General features: G+C 36.3%; 1 protein-coding gene across 5 annotated transcripts in view; it reads left to right on the top strand.

The window, feature by feature from the left end:
• Positions 1-13520, top strand: part of CPEB3 (cytoplasmic polyadenylation element binding protein 3) — an 84441-nt gene that overhangs the window by 22722 nt on the left and 48199 nt on the right. For 4 of the 5 annotated variants that reach the window (XM_042817923.1, XM_042817924.1, XM_042817925.1 and 1 more), the window contains exon 3: positions 6658-6817. In XM_042817923.1, the coding sequence (XP_042673857.1) occupies positions 6658-6817 (160 nt within the window). The remainder of the gene's footprint in view (positions 1-6657; positions 6818-13520) is intronic. The other variant, XM_042817926.1, reaches the window with a different exon arrangement.

Raw genomic sequence — 13520 nt, 5'->3', positions numbered from 1 at the left:
TTACTGCAATGCAAAATGAATTTTAAAATGAAGAATATAACTAGGATTAGTTTCTCTAATTCAGTGTAAAGCCTGTTCTATCTCTTCCTATTTCTGTGCTTTTTGGAAATGCAAATTGCAAACATTCCAGTGAAAGTTTTTAGTTTCCTTGTGACATTTTAGGGCTCATAGTCTATAAGAGGGGTACCTTTGTAGACATTATTTACCTTTTTCTGAAAAGCTGCTGGAGTCAGTCAAGTACTCAAGGCTTTTGGATTTCGTCTGAATTCTTGCATGTTAACTGTGAAAGTTGTGCAGTACAACTATGTAGTGAAGATGATTAAATGCTCTTATCTAGAGGTCCAAAGTGTCATTGCTCAAATGGTATTAAAATGTTTCCCTAATCTGTATGTGATTAGATATTTTTTATATTGTTTTCTTTTAAGCTTCCTCATTTTTCTTAAAGTCTTTTTGAATAAGCTAGGGAAAAAAAGGGCAAAAAATTCACCTTTTGCCCAGTGAACTTCTGAACATGTAGGAAATAAAAAATGTGCTGTAGTTGGTGATGAGAAGAAAGAAGGAGACGAGAAGTTGATGCGTTTCTTCTGTGGGCAGAGAAAGAAAGTTCAAAAAAAAATGTAGAATTAAAATGAAGTGCCATTAAGACTTAGTACTATTAGCTCTGCTGTAGTGTTCTTTACCGTGCACATGTACAAATTTACCCTGTTTTCCCCTCCTGTCTACATTGTATCCCTTGTTAGTTGTTTGGTTTTACTTAATATTTTTATGAAATCCAGTATAAGGAAAAAAATTACTGAAATTTCTGGTTGTGCTGGTTCTGTCCATATCTGTGTTGTCAGTCATGTTGCTATTGGCAACATTCCAGTGCCAAGCTGCAAAGGAGGTAACACTTGCTATTTACAGGGTTTTTTTCTTTCACAAAGTGATCAATTTACTTTGCCACATGGCCTTGTTCCTCAGATTTCACTTCTGTTGAAGAACGTATCTATATCTGTATGTTGGATCTATGGAGGGTGCAAGTGGGATTGCATCAGAGGAAGCTGCCAGGAGCACACGATTGCTCAGCAAAGTGTTCAGAGCTTGCTAGCTGCAGTTGTTCATGTGCATTATTACAGCAGACTGACATGTCCCAAGCCAAACTTCCATAGTGCTTGCTTTTATTTGCTTTTTTTTTTCTTTTGGATTGGGATGCTGGAGTGAGACAAACTTGTTTTCCTTGCTTTCTCAGCAATAACCTCTCCTGCAGGTGCTAGAATAGAGTAAGCGAGCCCAGTTTGAGACAGTGCTGGCATTTTGCACTGTATTTATCCAAAGCTGTGCTTCCATTGACTTCAGCTTTAGTTGGCAATGCTTAGCAGCGTTATGCAGCCAAATCCAAACTTGGCTGAATGCAGGCACAGAAGGGTAAAATGCATCAGTGATGATGGTGAAGGCGTTTGCATTAATAGGAAAGGTTTTTAAACCGTGAGAGTTTTACCCATTCCTCAGTATCTCATTTCTTTCTTCTAATCTACATGCTGCATGTGATGTCCTAGAATCTGTGAGGAAACTGCCTGAGCCTAAACACTGCTTGGTATTCCCTTAGAAACAGTGAACAGCTCTATAAGTGGAGGCCATCTTGCTGCTTGGCAGTCATGCTGTGCTGTGCCATGACATGTGCTGGTGCAGGCAGCCTAAATCTAGGGCAGCAGGAATATATAGAGCACTGAAATGGATTACTGAAACTGAGCTACAGTTCAGAATATAGAAAACATAGCAGGAAGTCAGTGAGTAGATTTTTCTGAAATATATAAACATAAGGAAACGTCACTGGAAGAGTATAGGTGACTGAGGCTGCTCGCAAGCTATTCTGCTTGTATCTCACAGCTCAGTGTGCATATTGTGTTATAAATGCAGATGACCATGCTGATGTGAATTCAACATATGCATAAATAAGTGTTTAAAGATTTTGACCATGAGTGGTAGCTATACTTGGGAAAGACATGTCAGATTCCTGAAATGCCTTCTCAGGGTAAATCTTTACTCTTTTCTGGCTGTAATTCAATCAGTTCAATGTCAAGTTTCTTCTCTGCTGCAACCCACTGCAGAGACAATAGAGAAAGATGCAACTTCATCTTTTGGACCAGAAGTGTGTCTCTTATATATATATATATATATATATATATTTTTTTTTTTTTTTCCCATGGGATATATTGACCATTTCCTTTATTAGTTCATCAGTTCTGGTTACTTTGAACTACCTGTCAATGTTGAAAGGAAGCCAAGCTGTATGAGAGTCCATTTAGAACCACTTAAGGCACAAGCTGTAGATCTGGTCTTGACTTTGTCATCCATAATTGTTGGAGTTTCAAAGGGTTAGTTAAAACATGCATTTTTGTTGAGCTGTCCAAAATAGACTTTAGAGTAGGGTTGCAAATTCTTATTGATTTTTCTTTTTGAGCCCATTTTCTCCTTTCCCCTTAGCTGAAAGTGACCTTTAAAAAAAAAAAAAAAAAAAAATCTTCTAACCCACATGAAATTTCTCAAAGTGTCTTGGTTTTACTTTCATCCAGAGATGAACTTGCCATATTAGCTCATGCTTCCAAGATTGAATCTACTACTGATTTATCTTTGGGAATTGTAAGATGTAATCTTCCATTGTTATCAAAATGCAGCTTGTTGCAATGCAAGTCAAATGCAGCACTGCTGTGAGAAATGCCTAGTAAAACAATGATGTTGATTATTGTTTACATTAAGAATTCCAAGTCTGTCTTGGATAAATTTGGACAAGGAAAATTCTTTGAAAGCATATGCATGTGGTCTGTCATCCAAAGATTGTTTGCAACTGTCATGCAGGTACTCACTGTCCATGTGCTGGTGTGCTCTTTCCCCCATCCTCAACCTTTCCCTCTTCAACAGTAAGGTGCTCTGTTGAGGGGCAGTGCTGGCTATGTTTTGCCCTTACATGCTTTTGCTCTAAGTTGAAAGGCAACAAGACAGCTCGCTATATCACAGGGTATGACAAAAGGGAAAACTTATTTTGATTTCAAATGATAGGATATATGTGCGTGTCAATTACATCTTTCAGAGAACTTCAGGTAATGCTAAGTAATCTTTGCTTCATAATTGAAGTATCCTTTAAGAACATGTTTTCCCATCCTGGAACTTGGTGACAGATTGTACCTCAGCTAACTTTTGTAATATGCAACAGAAGCATCAGTCTTAGGGATGAACAGACTCCTTCAAAGAGTTTTGATTCATTCCTAGACAAGGTTCTTTGCGTGCTGGATGGTGACTGGAGACCTCTGAAAAATTACAATGGTTGTGTAGTTAAAGATGAGTGTAATACATATGCAGAAGTGTGTAAGATGCCAGTTATTGCATTTTCTCATTTTTTTTTAGCGTTGTAACACTGCAAGTATTTTTTGGCAGAGTTACTGTTTGTGTTTATAATTAATTAACAGGAAATTTGTAGACATTGTATTGTGAGACATTTTCAACGAATTGTAAGATATCTCAAGGTAGAAAGCTGAGACTCAGCTTCAGCTGAAGGTCCAGTTTTGCTTTGTGATCTTTCAAGAATTTGATCCTGTGTATGCATTTATAATTTTTTGCTTTGCATAACACAGAAACTTTGAGGAAGCCTATTCAATGGGTGAACTTAAAGGTAGCAGACAAACTGAGAGTTGATGTTATGGGACCCATTTTTTCTTAAGTTCTTATTGTTAAGCTGCTCTTCTTTCAAGATGAGAGCACTGTAAGAACAAAAATATGCTGCCATGTACAACTAACAGGAAAGGAGCTGTTGTCTGTGCAAAGCAAAAGTACAATCCAATTTTGGCAGACTGGACTTAATTTTCTCCTGGCTTTTGGTGATTGCTTTTTCACTAAATGCAGTGCCTTATAGCTGAAGGTTTTTTTTTTTTAATCTATGATTTAGGTCTTCAGTTTAGATCTTTGTCTCATTTAGGCCTGAGTAGATTTTGCAGACTTGTAGAATTATCAAACTGCTTTTCCAAATTTTTTTTAGTGTCCTTTATCATTCTGTAGCAAATATTTTGATTTCTGATCATGGTCCTATTACAAATCAATTTGCAGCATTTTCATGTGCTGCTGGGGGCCTTTATGGATTGTTTCCATTGCTGGGATTGTTTGGCGCCACATGGGCAATCTGACGAAACCATGCAAAAGGCAAAGCTGGGAGACAGAACTTCATCAATTCACAAAACCAAGAGAAACTGTTCCTGCTAAGAAATAAGGAAACGTCACCCTTTCTGTGTGTGCAGGAACACAAGGCTTCTTGGAAGAAATTACTGAATATATGAAGCAATATGTGCTGAGTTACAAGTCTAGTGGAATTAGAGCTCCTAAGAAAAAAGGTAGCAGCCCTTAGGAACTGGAATGTTAGCTCTGGTTTGTTTATCACCCATTATACAAAATCTGTAGTGAGCATGCATTATACTTAAGTATAACAAATTAAGTATACAACTTAAGTATACTTGTAAAAATTACTGAATTTCCCTTTACTTGATTTAGTTTGATGTACAGTGGAAAGTGTAAGAGCTTTGATTGACTGATCTTCCTCTGTCCAATGTAGGTGCAATTTCACCTTGAAAATATGTGGCAGGCTTGTACTCCTCTTTAAGGCCAGAAGAGTTCTGCATTCTAACAAATCTGCCCCGTATCATAGCCTTGCCTTTTGTTCCATGATCTTTTTCCCCCTTCCTTCTCACGTGTGTCCATTTGCACAGCTCCCTGGGAAGTTTTACAACAGGACCTTCCATAGATTTGCAGCTGCATACTTACAATATAACATTTGTGTTAGTACAAGCCAGTTGAAATCAATTTGTAGGCTTGGTCCTCTTCTGAACTCTTTCCTTCTGACTTCCAACACTGTAATCTTGGAAATGTTTAGATTTGGAATAAACTATCACTGTGGCAAAAACATCAGTCCTGCCTTTGCGCTCTCCTGACGCTGTTGGGTTTTTCCAGCTAAGCTCTCTGTGCAGTAAGCCAGATCAGGAGACTGATCTGACTGAAAAATACTTCCTCTACCTTATTTAAGATTTAAGCTATATGTTAACTTCATGTATTTTTCTCTTCCTAAAAAAACCATGGTTAAGTAACTTTGGAGCTCCTCACAGTACAGAATATTAAAAACTTAGAAGAAACAATTTGTGGTGACTATAATTCTTACTATTTTTACTTTGAGAGGAGTAATGTAGATCTTATTTAACACTCCTTAATGTATCACAGGAATGTGGGTGTTTTTTGTTTTATTCTTTTTAACATCCCGGGAACAATTTTCAGTCTGGCCTCATATTTTACAAATACAATAAAACCCTTCTAACCTGCTGCATATTGCAAAATATTGGATTGCCTTATACCAAAGTGAAGTATTTTGTTAGATATATCACTTTTAGATATGTTTGATATAACACTTTGTTTTTTTACCCACCCCCCAAGACTTTTAGACTTCCTGGGCATAAATTTTCTTTCATATGCTGTGTTGACACACATGTATTGATCCTTTTGGGAAGGTGAATGAATTCATTTTTAAACAGCATACGAACATTGGTTTTCTCAGCAGCAGTCAAAGCCCTTTGGGTACTGCTGCTTCTGGTATAAGGATTTTAATTTTTATTCCCCCAAGCAAGAGTATTATCTTGTTTTGACCAGCATGTGGAAAACTGTTCCGGGAATTTTGAGAACACAAGCGTGATACTGAAGGTTTTAGCATAATATTCTGAACTAAAAACCCTGTCAAGTATCTGTGATCTTTTACATACTTTTGGTTTGCCTTTTTAACGGTAGTGATGAAACTAAGAAAAGTAATGTTTTCTAAAAACTGTCTGACTACAATGGGAAGATGGGCCATTTTGTTAAGCTGTCCCACTGCATTCAGCACTCTAGATATCAGTGAGCCAGTCATCAGTAAATCTCCGTAAAATTTTTCACAAACTTTTTGAGAGTGGTTATTTTTACAGACCCATTGTATTTTTATTATTTTGTAATTACATGAAAACAGAAGATGAACTGCAGCAAAACAACAAAAATGAGATATTCAAACAATACAAACCCCTTACTCAGGTTTTTGAGTACCCTATTCTGAAAGCGTGTCATCTCCTATCTTATATTTTGTTTTGACTTGCTTCTAATGTATTTTTTTTTTTAAAGCACTGAGATTTGTGTTAGATGTATGAACAATATGTTGGTACTTTCTGGGGCAGATATACCTGCTGGTTTGTTGAGCATTGCTTGCTTCTGCTCTGTGTTATGGAAGCACTGTGACAGACGGCAGATGATAAAGCTGTAAAACAAATATATCTGAACTCTGAAGTAATGCCACTTCTCCAGTAGATACATTATTACATCTGTATTTCCAACTTACTTAAATATTAATATTTGCAATTAACTATTTTTTATATGTGTATTTTCAGAAATATTGCAAAACTTCTCTGTCTATGCTGTTGAGAGCAGTAGTTAAAAATAGAGTATAATTTTAACAGCTGTGGAGGCTTATCTTTATAAATTTCTTTTGTAATATAAAAAGAATGTATCAGAAAGAAAAATAGAACTGCATTTTGGAGTTCTCTAAAATGAGAAATGAGCCTGTGCTAGAAAATGATTAGTCTGTAACAGTCTCTTTCCTTTTTTTTTTATTTTATTTCCTTCTAGGACCGGAATAGGCCCTATGACACTTTTAACTTGCACTCTTTGGAAAATTCCTTAATGGATATGATAAGGACTGATCATGAGCCTCTGAAAGGTAAACACTACCCTCCCAGTGGCCCACCAATGAGTTTCGCTGATATAATGTGGAGGAATCATTTTACAGGTTAGGAATATTCATATGTCCATGCTTGCTTGGTTTTTAAACAAAAATCAGCTTTTCAGTGTTGCTATGAACTTTCTGCTAATGAATGAGTTGTCAGCTATGTAATACTTCTGTTTCCCATCTTAGGATAATCATCTCTATAGTAGGAAGATAAGGTGAAATGTGTATCGCTTGGTGTAAGTGCACAATCATAATATTATCTAACAACTGCCATTTCTGCAACTTTGTGCATCACCGAATTGCACTGTTCAGTTCACAGAATGAGTAGTATGAGGTGTGCAACTGGAGTCCAATTATATTGAAAAATCTTGTACAGCATTAATATTATTGTTGTTTACAGATCATCAGCTAATATACGGGGATCTGAAAGTGTCGCTGTGTCAAGCTTCCTCTCCATAATTATTTAAGGATGGTTTTAAAAAATGTATCTTGATTTGGATTTCAGAATGATAGGAGGCACCAACAAGTATTAGGTGTTGTTCAGCATTAAGAAAGTTTGCTTATTTATGCTACTGAAGTGTATTTGTTCTACCAGATGTAGCAGTGGAGATAAAAATTATTTCTAGTGTTTAGCTGATACAGAATAGTGAAAAGTTGCACAAGCATTTAATGAATCCTAATTGCCTGTCACAGTTCTGTCTTCATCTTTCATTGGTTACATTTCAAAACAGGAATACATTCTTGCTCACAAACTGCTAGTTTTTTTTCCTTGAAAGACTGAGGCTGATAGTAGGCTATGTGCTAGGGGACACTGAACTAGAAACAACTCCCAAACTTTAACATACTGGAACTGATAGAGAAGGAATTGTTTTGTATAATTCTTCCTATGCATACACATACCTTTCTGATGCAACAATTACCTCAAACATTCCAAACTTGGGTTAAAATTGTTGAGACTCTGTAGCTGTGCTTTCCTCAATTATTCTGCGCTATAGCCTTCATACTTCTGCCTTTAACTATTATTCATCTGTCTAAAATGGCAAGAAATATCCACATCTCTATTCTGATCGTATTCCTCCAACGTAAATGTTAATTTAAAAAAAAGTATATATATTGAGATTTCTGCTTTATACACATTCCGTGACTGGTATTTTCCATGTACATTTTAAAATGAAGTAAATTCATAATCAACAACAAAATTACTATGAAGAAGATTTAATTGTTCTATTGATTTGATTAGCTCAACACAAGTGTTTTTACTTTAAGTATAAATTTAAACATATGGATTGAAGCTGACTTTTTTAAAGGCTGAATTTTCGTATGATCCTGAGAATGAAAAAAGTGAGAAAGACTATTAGAAATTGTGTTACTCTAGAAAAACACTTTAAAATCATAGAAAGCAATATGGCCTTTATTATTGTCCCTGAACAACAGTTTTAAAAATGTTTTAGATAAGAGTATTAGCCAATGAAATAACAATGGTACAAATACTTAAGTATTTGGTCTTGTTGACTCATTCTATCACGAAGCTGAGTCCCTGTTAGTGTTGGTGCTTTGTTGTTGCCTCAATGCATGAGATAACATGAGATTCTTGGCTTTATTAAGCATCTTCTTGCTTTTCAATCAAAGTAGCTTTTTGAAAGTAAGTAAATAAATCATTTTCACCTCTTTGAGGTTGTTGACTTGTGTAGGAGGCTGTACAGCTTAACAAGATACTTGGAAGCAGTAGGAACAGTTTTCCCTGTACTCAAACCAGTAAACAAAGGAGTTGGGTATTAATTGTGAAGTTTTAGTTGATCTGTTCCACTTGCCAACAGGATTGTTACCTTTACTCTAAGGAGAGTTTCTGTCGCTTTCTGAATGTGATCTTCTTGACATATTTTCTGAGTGCTGCTCACCTGTTTCAGCCCTCCTGCCTTGTTACTTACTGCTCTTCCAGGCCAGTAACTTCTGGAGAATTCTTGTTTACTATTAGATCTCTGATTCCATCTCTGCCCAGCTGTTGTTTTCCCATTGATGTAGTTAATTCTTACCCTTGCTTTCATTTTCTCCTCCCTCCAAGTGCAGGAATGACTTTGCTAACCTCCAGCCTTCGCTTTACCTTGTGTGCACTTCCCTCTGCTCCAGTTCTCACACAGTGCAGTGCAACTGACAATGTTTGTAAGAGTGGCTGTTTCAGGACATGATCATTTTATTCTCCTACAAGTGCTTTCTTCCCCTGTGTTAAATAGCTCTGCAGTACTATTTTAACTGATTCCTTTTTGTTTAGAAACAAAAGCAATAACAAACAAACCTGCAAAATTATTCTGCTATTGCATTTTCATGGTCTTTTCAGTGAAAATTGGTCTTGACTCTTGTCCTGCATCTCCAACTTTCTCCTCCACATCCACAGACAGTGTTTTCAACTGTCCTTCTCTGCTCCTCCCTCAGATTTCACTTCACTTTGGCTTTATTCTTATCTATCCCACACTCCTCTTACTCTCACACACTATCAGCACACTTTAGTTTGAGAACATAACTGATCAACTTTGCTTGCATTTGCTTGTTTCACCAGCCACTGCCCCATTTTTATTTATTTTGATCTCTTAAGTTTTTTGAATACTGTGTTTATGTACTTCAGTTTGAATTTTCAGTTCCTCATAGGCATTCCTTTGTGAATGCTTCTTTGCTAAATTAAAACTGCTACTTCTGGAGTTTTAGTAATCGGCACTTAGATCTACTTCTGCTTTGCTTTGTCTTTCATAGTGAATTGTGTGTTTTAAAATTTTCCCTTCCTCTAAGATCTGTGACTGTCTTTTCTTAGATTTTGCACAGTGTTTTCATGCATGTGTAGAATGTAAAACAACCACAAAATAAGTAAATAATAATAAATAAAATAAAATAAAAACACAAAAAGCAGAACCACAAACAGTGTTCATTTTTTGGTAAATGAGCTTTGTTTTCTCAAACAGTTTTGGCTATCTGCACTTACAAGTCAGTTGACCTTATTAGTTGTTTTAATATTTACTTTTAAAGGTTTTTAAATGGAAGAAATAAGGTGAGAAATGGCAAAAGCCTCTGCCTTGGAAAACATGGGAAGGTTTCATTCTAGAAAAGCTATACAGTCTTAGAACCTTTAATGCAAGTTACAAAGTCAGTGCAGCTATTTCAGGATCATTCCAGCCTGCTGCTGTCAACAAATATCTATTTATGAAAGTATTCTGTGTACTATTTATTAATTAGTGGAATATTGCCAGTGATTTATCTGAAGTTTGAAACATTGCTTAGATCATAGCCCCTCTTGGCATGTGTGCCCCCACCCTCCTCTCCCAACATCTTAACAGACACTTGAACCAAGAAAAAATCGTTATGTAACAAGGGCTCTTAATTAGAATATGGATAGGAAAGTTAACAAGGAAAGATTCTGACGTGAAGAGCAGACTGAGATGGTTCTGGTCTCTTGTTATTTCTGAGTAGGTCAGTTCTGTGTGCTCCACTTTGTTCAGTGAGGGAGAAGTTCAGGGCTGTGAAAGGAAGTCTGTCCTCTTATTTATAGTAGTGGAAGCTTCATTGGATTTAGAGGTGTATATGATCAGATTTTGTACTGCAGGCCATGAAAGTCAACAGTTTATTTCAAGGTTGTTGAAGCAGGTCACTTTTCTCAAGGCAGGATCTGCTTGGCTTTGAGATAGCATGTGATTTGGTGGCTTTTTTTAGTGTTGGTGCGACTATGGAATAAGAGAAATGCTGGAGGATTTTAGTGCAACAGAAATGAAGTGATCCTTGGTCTCACAATATTCAATTACTTGACAGAGTACAAATTCAATCTGATTGGCAGGCTTGCTTGGTCCTCTCCAGCTAGGGTCACTTAGTTCTCTTTGGGTGTTTCATGCTGTAAGAGAGATTTGATATCTAACTCAGAGGTTCCTGGACTTAGGTGAATTAACAGCTTATCCTTCTATGTTGCAATTTATCTTGAGCCCAGCCTTGGAAGTTTTCCAGCATCAGCTCTTGCTGTTTTTCTGTCTGAAACCAATTCCTCTCCCCTCACCCCCAGCTTTTCCTGCCAGATAAGAATACCTTGCTTGTAGGGTTCTTCCTCACTCTGGGAGCTGTGTAAAGACTGTAAACTCTCTATAAAGAAGTTTCATTTTCTTCCTCATCCAAGACACTCGGGTGGACTGCCTTGCCTGCTTTCTCTGCTGTCAAATTTTTTTTCAATGTTTTTTTCCTCTTTCCATCTATATTCAAAAGATTTTTCACTTTTTGTAAAAATGAGGGAAAAATTAGGTAAAAGGTAGAGCAAAAGGACTGATGAGGTTCCTCTGGTTAAAGATAAATTACTGCATATGACCAAGGACATCCGGCTTTGTGTCAGCCATGACCCAGCCTATGTGGCAGAAGCAGTATTTTGAGAAGGCTTTTTCTGAGTTGCTTGTCTTATTTTTCTGAGCTACCAATAAAATATACAATACCAAAACACAGAGAGATCTTTATTTTTTACAGAGGAAAAACATATTTGCAATAGTTCATAACCTGTTGGTATACATGTCCTGCTTCTACCTAATTCACTTTTGCCTTACAGTGTTATCAGAATGTGAGTAGTTGCTACTTATCAGTGGCTAAAATGTTTCTTTCTTCAAAAAGTTCTTTCTTCAGTCAAAGTCTCTCCTATGGTGTAATATGTCACTGTTGCAATATGTTTATCTGTGTCAAAATATTACATTGCAACACAGAGACATTCTAATCTATTAGATATATTTTGATCAGTAGTGACTAGCAGCTGCCTTTGTTCTATTTTTAAATAATTAAAATATTTCATCTGTTCATATGTTATGCACATGTGCTCCCACAGATCACGAAGCTGAATCAAAATATGAAATTGAGGGGGGACATCATAGCCTTGTTAAACATTTGTTTTTAATATTTACTTTTATGGTGGAATAACTGTAATATCTGTCTTTTTTCCTAGTAAGACATTTTGCAATATGCAAATCTCCAAGTAAGCAAAAATTTGGAGGTTTTATCCAGTAATGGTTGATGTATCTCCAAGTATGAGTATTTGGAGACAACACATGTACAAGCAGAATTTCCAGACAGGCTGTATGTATTTACTGGATATCAAGCTGCAGAAGGATGCATAACAAAATATGTGCCAGTTATGTGATACTCTTTCAATAGAATGAGCAGCTTCCTGGCTCTTGTAGCATTTGTTCTTCTGAGATTGTTTGATGTTGTATGTGCAAATGTACAGTAGTTCAGAGGTACAGGTAGCATCTATGTTGGAGTGCTTCATCTTGCTTGCCAGCATTTAATGCTACCCGTACATTTGCACAACAGAAAACTGAAGTTGCTACCTGTTTATCATTCTAAAAAGTACACCAGATCACATGAAAACAAAGTAAAATTTGAGATTTCTGCTTACGTTCAACTTAGTGATATTATTGCTAATGAATTTGACAACAGTATTTGAAGAGTATGTGTGAGTTTTGTAATACATACAGAATGGGCATTTACTTTTCCATCTCGATCTTCAGTTAGCTTGAGTGCATGCCAACGGATTTTGTTCTGCTCTAATTGTTTATAAGCTTTTTGTAAGCAAAGCAGTAAGTTTGCCACATGACCTGAGAAAAGTGAAGGTGAACGATCGTATTTGTGTTTGCAGTCAGCAGCTGAACACAAAGGTCGTGCAAATAGAACAGATGTTGTCATCCCAGTTCAAGAAATGGTGCCACTCAGAGCTTTTTGCAACACTTTTATATAGAAAAAGTGCACAGTAACAGCCTTTCTTAAATTCTCAATGCTCACTGAGCACCTTTCTGTCAATGCACATGAAAACCAGAGTGAGCAGACAGATGTGTTGGCACATCTATTTATGTGTAAAATGAGGCCACCCAAGCTAATCCTTTTAAAGGAAACATACTGTGTTTCCTTTGGCTTTTAATCACTGCTTATTCAAGAAAATCCTCTTTAATCTTTGTTTCAGGACAAAATATGACTATTAAAGGCTACATATTTCTTACTGCTTGCTTCAATGATTCTATAATCTAACCATGCATCTTTATTTGCTGTTGCAATCCAGCATGTCCTTGTCATTGACTTGCTGAATTTGTTTTGAGCAGGACTGAGGATGTTGTTCCCTTTAGTTTGTTGATAGAACTGATGATATAGATATACATATTTTTTTTTCCCCTTCTCTTTAATTCCATCTTTATATTGTACTATTGAGAATTGGCCCCATAAAACTTTTTTCCTCCTTTTTTTTTCTTCACTTCTCTACTTCTTTGAGTATTCTGTGTGTTTTAATATGGAGTGCTTATAAGAGGTCTGCTTTCATAGCGATCGGTTTTTATTCCTGCAAGGCTGCCCAATAAGAATACCAATTTTTGAGTGTATTTCTAGAGCTATAGGTAGAATAGGTGTATATATGTGTATGTCCTTGTCTGTGCCTCATAGGTAAAGTCAGGTTTCTTTTTCTGTTCAATAGCTGTTTTTTGAAGCTAAAAACGTTTGCACCACTGACCTTGGTGTTTTTATTGGAGCAATACATTTCATTTAGAAAGAATGCATTTCATTGTCATGTATATTCAGTTTTATTTTATAGATATCTTTCTCTTCTGATGGCATAGGCTTGCTTAGTCAGTGGTAAGAAGCTAGTATCAGCAAATTTTACTACTGATAGCAGTATAGCAAGCTTTGTTTCTGATTCATAGCTGTTAATTAGACACTTCTGTTCGCTTTGCTACACTGTGTATCTGTACAGGAAAATTATACGGTGTGTGAA

This window comes from Centrocercus urophasianus, unplaced genomic scaffold (assembly GCF_019232065.1).
Source record: "Centrocercus urophasianus isolate 14NV4802_14NV808 unplaced genomic scaffold, USGS_Curo_1.0 seq_17, whole genome shotgun sequence".
NCBI lineage: Eukaryota > Metazoa > Chordata > Aves > Galliformes > Phasianidae > Centrocercus > Centrocercus urophasianus.
Note: the sequence above shows the minus strand (reverse complement) of the source record. Positions and strands in the feature narration are given on the sequence as shown.